Source organism: Pogona vitticeps, chromosome 3 (assembly GCF_051106095.1).
Source record: "Pogona vitticeps strain Pit_001003342236 chromosome 3, PviZW2.1, whole genome shotgun sequence".
Taxonomy (NCBI): domain Eukaryota; kingdom Metazoa; phylum Chordata; class Lepidosauria; order Squamata; family Agamidae; genus Pogona; species Pogona vitticeps.
This window is the reverse complement of record NC_135785.1, coordinates 48,077,261-48,094,798: the sequence shown is the minus strand read 5'-3', so window position 1 is coordinate 48,094,798 and position 17,538 is coordinate 48,077,261. Positions and strand designations below refer to the sequence as shown.

Genomic DNA, 17,538 nt, shown 5'->3' with positions numbered 1-17,538 from the left:
CTTCTGGGAGAGTTTGGAGGCTTCGCAAGCTTCCAAACACTCCCAGAACCTGGTGATTTCGCCGGCGCTGGCCCCATGCGGGGGTGGGAGGAGCATGGCAAGGGTCCTGGGAGGCTCCCTCGGGCCCTTGTGATGCCCCCCAACCCCCCCACGGGGCCAGGGGGCGCAAAATCACCACCTTCTGGGACTCTTCAGAGGCTTCCCAAGCCTCAAGAAACTCCCAGAACCTGGCGATTTCGCCAGCGCTGGCCCCGTGCGGGGGTGGGAGGGGCGTCGAAAGCGTCTGAGTGAGCTTTCCAGGACCCTTGCGACGCTCCCCCCACCTGGAAGCTGGCGATTTCACTGCTGCTGGCCCCGTGGGGGAGCCTTGCAATGGTCCTGGAAGGCTCACCTGGACCCTTGCAACGCTCCCCCCCACGGGGCCAGTGGTGACAAAATTGCTGCCTTCACTCCATAAGACACAGGGACTTCCCCCCCACATTTTGGGGGGCGGAAAGTGCGTCTTATGGAGCAAAAAATACGGTATATATAAGATGTTTTATAGATGGAACATGACCCCAACAAATCTATCTAAAATGTATGAAAATGTTTCTAACAAATGCTGGAAATATAAAATACAAGAGGGCACTTTCATGTTTGGTGGAAATGTAGGGAAGCAAAAAACTACTGGAGATTAGTGCATGAAATTCTGAAAAATATCCTATCTTGCGCAATACTATTTAAACCAGAACTGTTTTTATTGAATATTATGCCTGAGACTCTAGATAAAGAAATGAGACATTTGATAATACATGTAATTACTGCAGCTAGGATATTATATGGGAAATATTGAAAAGAAACAAATATCCCTCCTAGAAGAGCTGACAGAAAATATACTGGAAGTAGAGAATGAAGAGATTAATAAAGATAGTAACTCTGTTAAAACTTGCTATTTGGGTTTTTTTTTAATCTTATCTAGGTAGTATAATTGTATAAGTGGATGTAAATGTACTCACTCTCTGGAATTTTACCTTTTCCCTACCCATATCCATTTTCCCAGTTCTAAATCCCCAAACCCTACCTTACTTGGGGGAGGGGGGAGCTTAAAATTCCTACAGTTCTACAAAATCCGTTGCCATGGACCTATACAAAAACTAGAAGGGACAATATGGGAAATATTAAGTATGAAGCTATCTAAGAATAGCTTCATACTTAACAATGGGGGGGGGGAGAGAAAGCCATCAACTATGAGTTTCAGTTTAAACTGACTAGCTTCTCTCTGAAATGGACGTCTAAGAAATCTTAACTCTGCAGGTTTGGACTTTGACCAGATGAACTCTGAGGCATGCTGATTCTTTGAATTTCTGGTATTTGTTTTGTGTAGATATACAGATTTTTAAAGCACCATCTACTTACCTAGGGTCATGGCATTCTCTCACTGGAGCTGGATCTTTGTTACTAAGTGGTAGGTAATTAAAAAACTCTCTCAGATTAAGCAAAGCATCTACGTCATTCTCAAAAGCACAATGTGCAACGCCTGTGAGGAAAAAAAAACCCACAACATACAGACAAAGCTGACTTTGCAAGGACTCCTTGAACATTCACAACAAAACAGCTATCAGCAACTTTTTGACCAGCAGAAACAAACCAGAGTTCCAGGTCAGGATGGTACCTATGCATCTTTCAGTATCAACATACAGCTTGTTCATATTCTCTGCACAGCCACCAGCATCTAATTTATTTATAGAACAAATTGTTTCTTTATGGAATAGCAATCACTACATGTGACAATGGAGTATCTCTCATAGTGGCTATGTGTTATGATAGGAAAATGAAATGCCACAGCCATGGGTAATACATCTCTAATTACTAGATGGGACAGGATGACTGATGAGAGTAAACAGTCATCATAAAAGCTTCATTATGAGATACTAACAAATGACTGGCTAACTGCTGCTTTGTTGTTGGTGTTTAGTCGTTTAGTCATATCCGACTCTTCGTGACCCCATGGACCAGAGCATGCCAGGCCCTCCTGTCTTCCACTGCCTCCCGGAGTTGTGTCAAATTCATGTTGGTTGCTTCAGTGACACTGTCCAACCATCTCATCCTCTGTCATCCCCTTCTCCTCTTGCCTTCACACTTTCCTAACATCAAGGTCTTTTCCAAGGAGTCTTCTCTTCTCATCAGATTGCCAAAGTATTGGAGCCTCAGCTTCAGGATCTGTCCTTCCAGTGAGCACTCAGGATTAATTTCCTTTAGAATGGATAGTTTTGTTCTCCTTGCAGTCCAGGGGACTCTCAAGAGTCTCCTCCAGCACCACAATTCAAAAGCATCAATTATTCGGTGGTCAGTTTTCTTTATGGTCCAACTCTCACTTCCATACATCACTACAGGAAAAACCATAGTTTCGACTATGCGGATGTTTGTTGGCACGGTGATGTCTCTGCTTTTTAAGATACTGTCAAGGTTTGTCATCGCTTTCCTCCCAAGAAGCTGGCATCTTTTAATTTCGTGGCTGCTGTCACCATCTGCAGTGATCATGGAAACTGCTGCTAGAGTCAGAGGTACTGATTTAGATGAACCCTTGGTTTGATCAACCAGAAAAGTCCTCTTGATGTTTGGAGCAGTTCCAATACCTCAATCTCTCTTATATTCATTCTCATTGTTTTGAACAATAACCCTTTTTCATTCTATGCAGTACAGTTTTCAGTTGAAGACTATATATTGTTTTCACATTGATTTTACTTGACCAGAGAGAAACATCATAATGTTTTCCACAGAATCTGAAAATAACATGTTAAAATTAACTTGCTAACACTAAAGTTACTTGTTTTGACCACCACCAGAAAGAGTCCCTCAAAATCTCATGTATAAAAATGTTAGTTACATGCTCCTTGTAAAGGGCATTATGTCAGTCCACATTATCCTTTCCTAAAAGGATCTGTATTTCCCTTTAAAAGGATCTGTATTTCCCTTTAAAATCTAGATTTATACTAGGTATCTTGGCCCTACAAATGTGCTTGGACTATAATACTAAGAAATTTTAGAGTTTATGTCATTCTTCTAGGGTTTAGGAAACTAAAGATTAAGAGCATCAGGAACCCCAAAGCTGGAAACTGTTGCTACATAAAGAGCTGATTAGTTATTTCCAATATATTTATTTTGCTCAGCATCATAAAAAGCTTTCCTGAGAGTACAGGATTCAGGGTAATGTGCCCCTCAGAACTGTTAACCCATCTGATTACAGGTTGCTACTGAGGTTGTAGCAACCCCACTCTTTCTGCATCCAAATCGGCTGAGCTGCACTGCCCCACAAGGAAAACAATACAGTACTGAGTTAAGTCTTCGATGGATAATGTTTGAAAAACAATGTTATTAGAACAAGACTATAATCCAAAAACCTCTGAACAAGATGAAGCCACAATTATTTACATGGCCCCTCCCCTGAAGTCCTTCCTTTCACAGGAAAGGACCACTGTATTGCTACCCAGTTGAACTGCACAGTTGCCTGCTAGTTTGCCTAATGAACAAAAGACAGAACAATAATATTGATTAATGAATATGAAAAAGAAAATAATGTCTGCTGATGCAAGGAGATGACCCTTTTCATTCAAGAACTGGATTCAAACGTAGCGACTTAGTTGTGTGTTTGCAACAATCCAGTTTCAGAAATTAAAGAAAGAACCATTCTTTCAAGCAACAGATATGTTATTTTTCTTTTTAATATTAATTAATCATTTCATTTTCTGTTTTTTTCAAACATGAAGATTTGCAGGCACTTGTCAAATAGATAATTCAACTAAGCCCTCAGGAACAGTTGGACATTTACAGGAGGGGCTGTACAGATCATCTTAGCTTCAGCTTACCCAGAGGCTGCTGAGCTGTGATTTTGCACCAATAATTAGATAACAACATTATCCTTGGTGGATGGAAGCTAGGTTTTTTAATGTGGTTTTTTTAAAAAGTGGATTCATTAAACTCTCAGTAGCTGCTTGTGGTTAACTTGGCCAGCAGCTCCATGATGCACATTTTCATGAGGTCTGCACTCTCAAGAAAGCTTCTTTTAGAGCAATACAACAGAAGTGTACTAAGAATGATTAGTTGTTTACACAGGAATTGTTCCCATCTTTGAGGATTCTTAGATTTTAACTCCCAAAAGCACAGGCACACAACACAAATTGCTAACTGTTTTTAAACAGGGCTTCTGGTCAACCCTGAGTGCTCACTGGAAGAACAAATCCTAAAGTAGTCCATTAAACATATAAATCAATACATGAAGAATGTAAATGTAATGAATTAAACTATTTTTATTTTAAACACTGATACTAATGAGTTAATCTCCTTATTCTTAGCATTCAGGTTTAACTATTAATTTTTAACCTGACATTCCAAGTTGATTTCCAGCTGAGTTCTAAGATTAAGATTACTTTGCAATAAGACTGCACACAGAGGCCTACATTTTTTTTAAATTTAAGTCACTTCTGACCTGATACTGCAGTGTGTGTCTTTGCACCCCCAAGTTGCTCCTGTGTAACATCTTCATTAGTAACTGATTTGACCACATCAGGGCCAGTTATGAACAGATAGGAAGTGTCCTGAAGAGGAAAAAGAAACTTCAAAGGTCAAGATGCAAGATCTAAAAATCGAACCACACATTCTCCACACTTCACAGAGAAGTATACAGAATTCCATTTCTAATTTATTTGGTTCAAAGCAAATAAAATGTTTTTGCTATTTTTTGTCATGCAGTCCCATCAAATAAATGTTTTTTGCCATGTAATTCCACTCTTATGTCTGAGAAAGTAGACTTGTCCAAGAAAGTTCACATTAAAATACAGCAATCGGTCTTCAAGGTGCCACAATGTTTTTGTCGTCTTTATTTTTTTGTTTTGTTTCACTTTTGCCTGATATGCTAGCATAGACTAACATGGCTACGTCTTTGAAAACTATTAAAAGTTAACATTCAAGAAGAAATTACTTAAATTAAAATTAAAAATTAATTAATTAATTCCCTCTAAACATCATTCCTCATCTTGGGAGACTCTGAAGCTTCATGAAACCACCTGTAGCCAGGCCTATACTTAACGTGTTTGCAAGTACCTACCTTGACTTGATGTGACACTGATATTATTGGATCTATCCTTTATTTTTAATTGTATCATTATTGTGAATTAAGATTTTAAAGCCCCAACAGATTCAAATAATTTCCCTCTGATCAATGACTGGCAGCCCAACTAACTCTTATTACTAACATAAGAGCCTGAACACTTTTTTTCTTGTATCATTTCTTGGTCCAAAACTGTCCTGGGGAAGAATGTATGTCTGACTAGAGATCAATGTGGTCCTTACATAATTATGTGTTAAACCATCCAGAGAGTGCTCTAGCAGTATGAGGAAGTATATAAGTTTAAAATAACAACAACAATAACAATGTGTAACACTGTATTCTCGAAGGCTTTCATGGCTGGGATCCAATGGTTGTAGTAGGTATTTTGGGCTGTTTGGCCATGTTCTGGAGGTGTGTAACATGTTTATATCTTTTAAATTATATATATAGTATGAGCAAAGTGAGGGTGGAGGTACATGTTTATGAATGCATGCTTGTATGTTTATGTGTATGCATGTATGAATGGGCACATTAAGTGCATAAACACATCCAGCATGGCTGGAATTCTTAACTGTTTCTTTGGGCTCCATACATAACTGGAATGTTGTCCCTTGAATATCATCTACAAGGCAACGCAACATTAAAGCTAAAAAAATTCTGCACCTGTACTCTCCCCATGATTCTCACTGCTGACAAGTATCTCAACAAAGCTCATCCTTACATGAAAAAGTGTGTTTATTTAACAGTGAAATACAAGGAAAAAAGTATATATAAGAAACAAAAAGATAATTTCACATTTACATGACAAAGAATGAAGGAGAAATTTTCATTGTGACCTCTAAGGAGAGACTAAATCCAGGGTCCTCTCTTTGCCTACCATGATTATAGCTATTCACCTGAGCTTCTCTGGATTTTGACTCCACCTAAAACCTTAATTTCACAATCCTATGTATGGTTATTCAGAATTACTACTCAGTGTGTTCAATGAGACCTGCTCAATAGAAAGTACTTTAGGGTTACAATCAAAGACAATGTATGCTATACACTTACCTTTACCATGAATGTGAAATCTGTTAAAGCAGGAGAATATACAGCACCTCCAGCGCAAGGGCCCATAATAAGAGAAATTTGAGGTACTACTCCAGAACATAAAACATTTCTCTGAAAAAAGAAATAAACATGCTCTTTTATTTACACACATCTGTCCCAATTCCCAGCTAAAGTTATCCAAGTAATTATTACTGAAAACGATTCCATAATCCCTGAGCCTGTGTTAAAATTGTACAACAAATAATTTGATATACAATAGTGTATGTTAAAAAAATAATCCTACAAATCAAAAATCTGTTCTGTTTTTAGTTGAGCTGTTGATCAGTTACCCAAATGTACACCCATATCTTTACCAAATTAATCTCATTTCTTGAAAAATCTGTGCTTTGAAAGCAAAGTATGGGGTTTTTTTTTAAAAAAGGTGGTGGGTGAGAAAAGTTTTATCAGATAATTAAATATCCAAAGCTGGGATCCACTTCATGGAACAGCCTCAAAGTTCCAAATATACTAAACCCTTCATGTGTCAACAGCAGCTGCTATAGCTGATGGTGAGCAGAAAGCCACAGATGAAAAGCACTCTCCTAATCCTCATCTTTCCTGAGGGTTCCACTCCCCTCATGGAAAGAGATGCTGCTACTGTTCATTCATCTACTCAACAAAAAGGTGGTTGAGTTTTCTTTCGTTTTAGCCTGAAGCATATATGAGTAGTGATAATAGCAGCAGGTCTCTGCTTACAAGGAAGGTAGTTTTATAAGGGAAAAAATGAAACACTAAGTAGGCCTTATGGTATCTAGCAAAATTCACTAGAGGCTCTTAAATCACTGACAGGGAGAACCTCAACCCAAGCAAGATTGCCACAAGCACTAAGACTAACCAGCAACAATAATCTATAACTCTTGGTCAAACAAATAGCTAAAATGCCATGCTAATTTCAGAGGCAGTCCTAACCTCTGTTGTTACTTCTGATAGCAATGTCTAGAAACACCCTAGCATCTTCTCATAAAAGAGGGACAAAAAGAGCATCTGTATTTGTATCAAGGCAGTATCTCTACATCACATTTAATCTCAGACCTCAAAGCAGCAGGGAAGGAAATGCTGTATCCTTCATGCTTCCTCTGTCATTGCCCTGAATATAAAAAAAAATGGAAATTTTCAAACTGGTTCCTGTCTAAGCTATTAAATTATAATTCTGCTTCATATTTATAAGGCCTGCTTCCTTAACAAGGTTCTTACCAAAAAAATGTCAGCGTAACCAGCAAGTGACTCTACTCCTTCTTGGATACGGGCCCCTCCTGAATCATTCAGCCCAATCACGGGAGCACCAACCATAACAGCCTGATCCATGATCTGAAGAACAGAAACTCATGATCAGCTCATATGTGACTTAACCCCTTTATCATAAAACAGAAAAAAAAACCATGTCCACAACCAAACCCTGCTTCCTATTATGATCTCTGCAGCCAATAATTTATGGCTAGTTTAATACTAAAGAAAGCCAGACCATTGCATTTATAATTTATTGTTGTAGAAATACTTTTAATTACTCATCCATCACACACCCACAACAGTTTACATGAAAGAATATCTGGATTACCATACTTTGAACTAGATGAAATCCTCAAGTAATTTTTAGGGAAATCCCCATAAGCAACACATTGCAAAAGCTAAGCCATTACTAGGGCATGGGTAGCCAGATTATCCCAGTCTAAGAAGTTCACAACTCCTACATCAGCTCATCTATTTATTTAATATGAGTATTTCGTACTGCGCCAGCTATTTAAAAAAATAAGTAAAATGTAAGTAAACCAAAAAGCCACAGGGCCACAAAAAGAGTACAAAACGGACAGATTAAAATTAAGAATGAAAAAAAAATTAAGATTCTCTTTCTGGTGCCAAAAAAAACCCCTATATAAGATACATGCTGGGCAAACATATCTGGGACAAAGACAATTTACAAGAGGTATCACAGTTTTCAACAATTAGATTATTGATCCAGGGAAAATACTGAAGTACTAGTATAGTGTACTACACTTGTTTTCAATAAGTCAGAAACTAACACTTTCCTGAAGGACATGTTTAGTTAAACACAGAATGCATTTACATCACTGGTGTCTCTGTAACCCGAAATGTAGCAATGAGTGCATTACATTTTTATCCAATCAACTTCTTGGTTTATGTAATAACTAACAGGCATAAAATAACTGCAGAAGAAGGGTGGGAGAGGGAACTGAGTAGTAATAAAATTATAAAAGAAATAGAATAAACGTTTACAGATATAAGAATTAACTATCAAATATCAGCTTGATTCATTAAAGTAGGCTCCCATAAACATAAAAGGATGAGATTTTGTTTGCAATTTAGGATAAACTGTTCTTGACAATGTATTTGTACTGTTTTAAAGAAATGGGATGGAAGAATTTTTTACACAGCACAAATGCACAAAAACCATGCTGCATTTTAAAATGTTGCGTAAAATCACTCACACACTGTAGACTACTTTGACTTATCATTTTGTAACTACTATAATCTACAATGCTTACCTTGCAGATCTTTTGGGCATGAGCTCCAGATAAACTGCCTCCAAAGACAGTGAAGTCCTAAAGTAGTAAAATGTTTTAATAGAAAAATAATGTAATGTACCAAAGACATATATTGTGTTCAAATACTCGTTGCCTATTTGTCCATCAATAGCTAGAACATCTTGGAGAAAACAAACTTTTTGCTCCCTACTTCATTTTGTATTCTTGCTTTTAAAGAATCTTCACATAGTCTGAAGACATCAAAAACAGATGTTGCCCTTAAGAGAACAAACATAGTAAAAACTTAAGAGTCAGGTTCACTGATGCATGTGTAAAGAGACTGAGGCAGAACTCAACTTTGAGCAGTTCCATTCTGCCCAACTCATCTCTGTATATATGCAGGACAGCAGCCAGGTGCAAAACAGAACAGTACTGTTGGACCGTTAACAGCTGTGTAAAAATAAAAAAAGTGGGAAATTCATGAGGTGTACCTTGTATGACAGGCTATGTCAGATGAAATTCTCACTTCTAAGCAACTGTTAGAGATGAAACAGCCCTGTCTGCTTTTGCATCTGCCAACCGTGACACAGAAACATCCATCCACTACAGCTCAGCTGGCCAGTCCTTCCAGGTAAATTGTTGAGCATGCCAGAGCACAACTCCTGAACCTCCATCCAGCGCCTTCCTTTTGCCCCCGACTAAAAAGCAAAAAGCAAAGTGTGCTGCTTACTCTGGGTGTTTTACAAGTGAATTATGCAGGCTACACACTGCTCCACCCAGCAAGCTGGGTACTCATTTTACTGACCTTGGAAGGATAGAAGGCTGAGTCAACCTTGAGCCGGCAACCTGAGATTGAACCCCGAGGACAGTTTTGGCTGCAGTACAGCAGTTTAACCACAGCACCACGAGGCTAAGTAAACTACTCAAGCAAAAACAACAGGGGCAAATGTAAAAGGTGCCCCAATACCTCCAACAAAAAAACAGAGCATGACCTAAATTAGTATGGTACAATCCCACAAGAGACTATACAAATTACTCTGAGTTTAGAAATGTTCCTTTTGGACTACAGCTCCCACAATCCTCTATCCAGCACTACTACTGCCCACACTGGTTGGAGATTCTGAGACCTGTATTCCAAAAACGTGCATTTCCCTAGCTACCATGTTACATTATTCTTTTCTATAAAAGCCTAAAGAAAACATGAGTGCAGAAACAGTTATTTTGATGGCTGAAATATCTTACCTAAACCGGGGGGGGGGGGGGGGGGGATCTAGTAACATTCTTAACCCTGATCTAATTCACAATTACAGAAAATAAAACTGAAGAAAATCACTTCTGTGTTGGTTAAAATAAATCCAATATTGTATTAAGAATAAATCCAATATTGTATTAAGAAAATAATAGGCTTTAATATTTTCAAGATTCATGTTCCAGCACAACAGCACCAAAAACAAGTAAAAATGCAATTAACCAATACAGTGGACCCTCGGCGCACACACGGCTCAATGGCTCGATTCAAATTTGGCGCTTCCTCCACCTCCCCCTTCCAGTCCGTAGGCCACCGATCGTGCCTCCGGATGCCTTCCAGGGCTTCTCTGCTGCCAAGGGAGGCATCTCAGAAGCCCCCCACCGACGCAGGCTTTCCCAGGGTGGACCGGGCCTACCAGGGGAGGGCTTCCCCTGGTAGGCCCAGTCTACTGCCCAGGAAAGCCTGGTAGACCGGGCCTACCAGGGGAGGGCTTTCCCCCAGTAGGCCCGGTCTACTGCCCAGGAAAGCCTGGTAGACCTGGAAGCCCTCCCCTGGTAGGCCCGGTCCACCCTGGGAAAGCCTGTGGGGGCGGAGGAACCTCCAAGAGGCCTCTGGCAGCAGCGGGGAAGCCCTCGGAGGCCTCAGGCAGCGGCGATGGTGGCAGCGGGGGACCCCTGGAAGGCTTTGGACAGGTAAGGTGTCTTTATTTTAATTTTGTTTGTGTGTGTGGGTTCTTGGGCCGGTTACGGATTACAGGGTTTTCAATGCATTCCTATGGGAAATGGACCCTCAACCTACGGACTTTTCGACCTGCAGTCACCATTCCAATATGGATTAATTCCATAGGTCGAGAGTCCAGTGTACTATTTTTAACATCCACAGGATTATAGGCTGCAACAGTAACTATCAAAATGAAGAAGAAACAGATGTATTGAGAGCAATAATTTAAAATTAGTACTAGACAGACCTAGAAATTTGTCTTTGTTGCTTGTTGAGAGGTGAAAAAATATTGGCCAGACGGACTGCCTTCAGGAAGAGTGTTTCACATTAACAACATTAAAAACATCCTGTTTTCCATAGTGCCTTGCCCATTTCAGACAGTGCAAATTATGCAGCAAGGTTTCAGCAAACGATCTAATATACCAGGCAGATTCACACAAGTAGAGACAATTCTAACTAGCATTCTTAAAACTATACACAAATTTCTGAGTTACATAGAACTCTTTCTTATACTGCATGTGGAAATAAAGCAACTGAAGCATTTTGACTCAATCTGATAAAAATGAATATGTCAACAAACTGCAGCTGTTTCATTTGATCTTCAGCTTTTGCTACAGCTTTTTGTTGCCAGTACTAGCTGCCAATTATATCTCCTGAATCAATATCTTTAATTCTATCATCAACTCTAGGGTGGTTTTTATCAAACACTTTCTCATAGTTAGTAAGGCATATCTATCTATGTCACTGCATCTCTCCCCAAGTACATGTAGGCAGAATTATACCTGCCTAGTTCCAAATCCTCCTCCAAATCCAAATCAGTTGTCTTCTGACTTTTTTACATTTCTTGTACATTTTGCCATGTTTTATCTTTAAGAAACCTTAAGCAAATGGCTCACTATCACTATTGGTATAGCTCTTTCTCATTCTGTAGTCAATACAAGCACTGGCACTCTCTTAATTGGATAAATGTAATAAAGTTCAATTTCAGGCATATTTTAAGAATTATTCCTGTTCTCTAGATCCAATTCAAAAAATTAATTAAAACGTTTAAGTTGTCATCTTCTATTATCTTTCATAAGATAACCTTATAAAACACTGCTACATCCAGGACCTTTGCCACTATTGTGAACCATACTACACTTCTGTACAAATATTTGTTTATGATGTCATGTGGTACAAACAATTCTATTCGTTATCCTTAAACAGCCCTTTAATGTACTCACTCCACATCTTTCATATCAAATATCTGAAAACTATTACTGTTCATCAGCAATGGGCTCTGCTTTTTTTAATGTGTTTTCTACCTCCTTGAGCTTTTAATGCACATTAAAGAAGCCACTGATCTTCTCTAGGTTTTCTATTTCTGTACATTATTTGAACCACCATTTCCTCTCAGATTCTCTAATTGTGTTTCCTTTTTACTGACTGTAAATTTTATTAACAGATATAATAGTATTATCATTATTATTATATAATAAAATCACTGTAAACTAAAAGGAAATTTAAGTAAGTATTTGAGTGTTAATGAAGCTTCAAAGGAAAAGTTCATAGCTTTAAAAAGCAAAAAGAAATACCTGGCTGAAGACGTACACCAGCCTCCCATTAATTCTACCCTGACCAGTTACCACACTATCTCCAGGGAACTGTAAAGGAGAAGGAAGAATATACAATTCAGAAGACCAGTATGATTAATCAGGAAAACAACCACATCAAGTATTTGCTAACCCAAAACTAATTCAGGGTCTCTAGGGCAGAATTAATCTTCCAATTAAGTTCCTACTTAGGTATTACCTACCCATACTTTTTGTCCAATAAACTAGCAGGGGAATGCCTATTCCCTCTTCTCTTCATCATCACTTTCTCCAAGTGAAAAGTGATGTGTTCGAAGAAAAAAAAATTACTGCTCATGTGCCAGCAATTCTCACAAGCAAGAACCCTGTAAAACTGGTGTTCTTGCTACCATAGAATTTATTTATTTATGTATTTATGTATTTATGTATTTATTTATTTATTGGACTTATATACCGCCCCATAGCGCTACAAGCACTCTCCGAGCGGTTTACAATTTTTTAATTATACAGGCTACACATTGCCCCCCAGCAAGCTGGGTACTCATTTTACCGACCTCGGAAGGATGGAAGGCTGAGTCAACCTTCAGCCGGCTACCTGGCCTAACCTATATACAAACAGGAAACATTTTTCCAGGGTGAGTTATGTGACTGGGAGAACTCAAACTGGCAGGAGGCAGAGCAGCGCTCTTGCCTCCATGCCATCCCCATGCCTCTTCTTTAAACCTTTCATGCCCTGCTTCACCATGGAGGTCACAAGGATTCCCTATGACTCACAAATGTGCATGGCAGAATACATTCCAACAAAGGTTGCCTCCATAAAGAGTGTATAGAGACAGCCTCCAACAGAACTTGCTCCCCCATGCATGTCTGGGAGTCGCAGGGAATCCTCACAACTCCCAAAGTGCAGCAGGACACTTTTCTATTAGTTTGAAGAAGTAGCACAGGAATTGCATAAACATAAGAGAACGGCTCTCCCCACTGCTCGTTGGAGGGCTCCCAGTCCCATAATTTGACTCAAGGAGTTGCTGCCAGATTTAGTACATCCGTATTTAGTACATTATCAAGTGTGTGGGGGGGGAGTAAGAAATCCACCAATGGGATTAGATTTCTAAACAGCCTTGTTTAACTCTGAGTATCACATATAGAACTTTTAGAGATGCGTGGAATGATGGTTGAAGCAAAGAGATGGGAACACTTCAAATATATGGGAGAAATCCGCTCTGTTACAGCACAGTAGCAACTAGATATTTCTCAATGACAAAGAGTCCAAATCTAAAAGCAAAATAAAGATCAGTTGGGTACCTTGTTTTTGTCAGCCTCCATCCCAAAATCTGCACATCTGTGTTCCACAAACATGTCATATTCTACAAAACTATCAGGATCCAATAAGAGAAGCACACGCTCCCTAGCCGTCAGTTTCCCCTAAGAAGAAGAAATAACATTAACAATATAAAGTTTGGAAAGTCTATAGTACAGCTACATACCATCACAAACATACACGTCTTCCTTCAACAACACTACGGTTAGAGGCGCTAGACCCGTGTAACTCAAAATCCATATATAGCTTTAATGTCCCCAAAAACGTAACTGGAGCCTCTATAAGAGGGAAACACTGAGGCACGATCTCCCCCCCACCCCCCATGGAGCAGCACAACACTGTGACCTCCCCCGAACCACATCAGTCTCCCAGCATGCACCAGCACCCTCCCCAGGCACCACATTGAGCCACCATGCCAGGAGAGAGGGCTGGCTGGGCCGCAGCCTTTGGCCTGGGGGCTGCCACACCACCAAAAAGCTTCAGTAAGTCCAAGAATAGCAACACAATATTTATTTAATATTGACTTAAATATTTATTGGGGGGAAATCCACGTATAACCATAACTGTACTGCTCAAACCCATGCAATTCAAGGGTTTGTATACAATGTGTATACAGTGTCAACTACCAATGTAAAATTTTGTTCAAATGGATGTTTGAAAAGCAAAGTTAATATTGCCTCTAAATGCTTTAAACAAATAATGGAGAGCTATGTATATGAAAGACAAAATCAAATAACCACAGAAACATTTAACAGAGCAGGGTGCTGTCAAGGAAAAAGAATTATCTCTGTTGGCACTGAACTGAAAAAAATACAGTGGTGCCTTGCTTAACAACGATAATCCGTTCCAGGAAAATCGCCGTTAAGCAAAAACACCGTAAAGCGAAATTAAAAACCCCATTGAAACGCATTGAAACCTGTTCAATGAGTTCCAATGGGATAAAAACTCACTGTCCAGCGAAGATCCTCCATACGGTGGCCATTTTCGCTGCCTGTATAGCGGGGAATCCATCCCTAGACACAGTGGGGAGCCATTTTAAGCACCTGGAGGCCATTTTGAAAACCCAACGATCAGCTGTTTTTGATAGTCGTAAAGCGAAAATCAGTTCCTGAAGCAGGGAACCGATCATCACTAAGCAAAATTCCCCCATTTAGAACATCATTTTGCGATCGCAATTGCGACTGCAAAAAGATCGTCATAAAGCAGATTTGTCGTAATGTGGGGCAATCGTTAAGCGAAGCACTGCTGTATTTATTTATTTATTTATTGGTTCAATTTATATACAGCTTTTTCTCCAGTAAAACTTTCTACCTTCCTAATTTGTCCTCACAACAACCCTGTGATGTACATCAGGTGGAGAAAGAGTAAATGACCCAAAATAACCCTAAGATTTTCATAGCTCAGCAAGGACTTTTAACTGAACCTCCAAAGTACCAGTCCAACACTCTAACCACTGAAGCATAATGATGGAGAGGGAAGCACAATCATTATGAGGATAAAACTTATCTTCATACATTTAACATTCAGGACACACAGACTATTCATAGCAATAGCAAAATTATACATGTGCTTTTCTGATAGCTAGAATGCATGAAATAAAATATACTTTTCCTCCATAATACATTAGATTGGCTTGGTATGAAAAATTAGCAGTGGGAGATTTACAGGTTTATTAATAATCTAAAAGGAGAACATAACTGGTAGACTAAGAATATATGACAATCTGATCCACTCTGTAATTCACTGCACTGAACTTAAAGTGACTTGATGACACATAACAAATTATTTTGTCAGTTCAGGAATCTGGGCCAAAAGAGTTAATTGTAAACTACTTTCATTTTGTTTTTCCAATGAAGATGTAAAACAACATCACATCTTAGATGTAACATAAATTTGAGACTGTTTGAAGATTTTTTCTAATGCAGCAGATTAAGGTTTTCTAGCTATATTCTTTTAAACTGTATTTGAAGATAAATTTTGAGCAGAATTTTTCAAGTTTTCTGTCAATCCTCAATTTTTAAGGTAACAACAGAAAATAGTAAGAAGGCAACAACTCACTAAATAAATAAGCATTTAACTAAACAGAGTTAACAGATTATTTGGAGTAGCAGCTTTTAAACAAGTTTCATAAATTACTTTTTAAAAGTAACTTTCCAAGCTCCAATCCAAACTCAGATGAGAGATTTCATTTAAATGCCTCACAAGATCCATTAACAAAGCATGAGCATGACAGTTCGATTGTCTTTCCCCATCATCCTACAATCTGAAGCATATGTCTCTGAACAAGGACATCTTGTTTACAGCTAAGTAACATACATACACAGCTACTTCCAGAATATGTCTTATATTTTTAAACGATCAAACTTTAGCACTCATCAAAGTGTACTGCAGCACCTAATTCTATAACTTGTGTATTGTATGAAGAAATGCTTTGTTTTCCTTGCACCAAAGAACTAAATACATTCAATCTAAGGTAAAATCATGTGTGTAAAAAATACAGTATTAATAAAATGGGTGCAGGCACATCTCTTACAGGTATGGTTAAAAAAAAAACCTGAGATGTTTACATATATGTTTCTGATTCACACTGAACCACAAAATCTCCCATTACAAAGTTCGGTATCCATGATCATTTTATTTTTATTTTGTCTTTCTGAAAACAAGTAAGGAACTGGGAGAATTAATGAATTTTCAGGAATGCACCAGTGGTTTGGAAAATGGTTAAAGGGTTTAAAGAGCCCCTTTGCTGACTTTGTTCACTAGAGGCATTAGTTCCTAGTCAGATATCCTCACCTAGGTGGGCTTAACAGTACAATCTCAGTGCAGGCGTCTACTTGGGAGCATGAATCACTGGGAATTACTGTACTGAAATAGGGCTTGCTCTCAGGTAGGTGGGTGCGAGTTTACAACCAGGCCTGAATTCGCAGTCCCAGGATGCAGACGGTCACATTTTTAGAAGGATAGGGTTAGTAGCGAGAGTTTCGGGGCCCCATCCAACCCTGTCAGAACAGAAAGTAGGGGGTCCCTTAAACGCCTCGCCTCGCCTTATCCCGCCCGTCCCGAAAATACGGCCAGCAAGGCTTCCCTACGGAACACGCCGAGATGCGGGACCTTCATGCCTCCGACTGTCGCCCGGCAGTCGGCGGCCAGCTGCCACGCAAAGCGCTCCCTCGCCCGCTGCCATTAGAGAAAAGGCGGCGGCGCTCGCTCGCTCACCCACCCGCCGGTGCTGTGCATCTATGCGGGCCTGGCCACCCCCAAGCAGCGCAGCCCGACGTTTCTCTTCGATGCGCTCGGGCACTGTGAGGGCGCGGGCAGGAGGGCTAAAGCCGCCACCGCCGCTGCTGCTGCACAAGCGGCGAGACAACCTCGTCGGAACTCTCCAGAGCCAAGGAAGTCTGGATCTCAAAGCCGCCATGACCGACTGAGTGAACTACGAATACGCATGCGCGCAGCTTCTCTGCCATTGAGAGACTGGCAGTTCCATGTGCCCGCCCAGCCTTCGTCCCCCTCACCTCTAGGCAGGGATATTGTGTTTGTTGCCCGCTGAGGTTGTGCGTGCTTCTTCAGCGGAAGGGAGTGTTTCTAAGATGCTCTGGAGTCAGCGTCTGAAATTCTTCTACCAGATTGATGTTTTAGTACAAAACAAAAACCGTCTGCCTATGTAAAAACAAAAATAATAATGTAACAGGAGTACGTTATTTTTCGAACATGGCTTTTTAAAAGAAAACACTGTTTTCCTTACTGAGACTGTAAATGTTCTAAAACAGTGGTTCTTAACCTTTTTGAAAGAAACGCCCCCTTGAGCCATTGAGGAAGTTATCATCGCCCCCCTCCCCATGGTGATATCTTTTTATTTATTTATTTATTTATTTATTTATTTATTTATTTATTTATTTATTTATTTATTTATTTATTTAAGACACTTAAATCCAATGACCCCTGAAAACAAAATTCAATTGCAAGAAAATGAAATGCCCCCAAAAAGTAACATTTAATGATTTAGTTGCAAGGGAATTTTAAGA

At 39.5% G+C, this 17,538-nt stretch overlaps 1 protein-coding gene across 2 annotated transcripts in view; it reads right to left on the bottom strand.

The window, feature by feature from the left end:
• The window catches only part of PCCB (propionyl-CoA carboxylase subunit beta), a 41,509-nt gene extending 24,336 nt beyond the window's left edge, over positions 1-17,173 (bottom strand). Inside the window, exons 1-8 of one of the 2 annotated variants that reach the window (XM_078389311.1) lie at positions 17,029-17,173; positions 13,498-13,617; positions 12,199-12,267; positions 8,677-8,733; positions 7,370-7,483; positions 6,137-6,247; positions 4,466-4,574; positions 1,396-1,516 (exon numbers count right to left, since the gene is read on the bottom strand). In XM_078389311.1, the coding sequence (XP_078245437.1) occupies positions 1,396-1,516; positions 4,466-4,574; positions 6,137-6,247; positions 7,370-7,483; positions 8,677-8,733; positions 12,199-12,267; positions 13,498-13,551 (635 nt within the window). In that variant the 5' untranslated portion in view covers positions 13,552-13,617; positions 17,029-17,173. Of the gene's footprint in view, positions 1-1,395; positions 1,517-4,465; positions 4,575-6,136; positions 6,248-7,369; positions 7,484-8,676; positions 8,734-12,198; positions 12,268-13,497; positions 13,618-16,733; positions 16,957-17,028 lie in introns of those variants that run through there. The other variant, XM_020787369.3, reaches the window with a different exon arrangement.
• Positions 17,174-17,538: the final 365 nt, after the last annotated feature.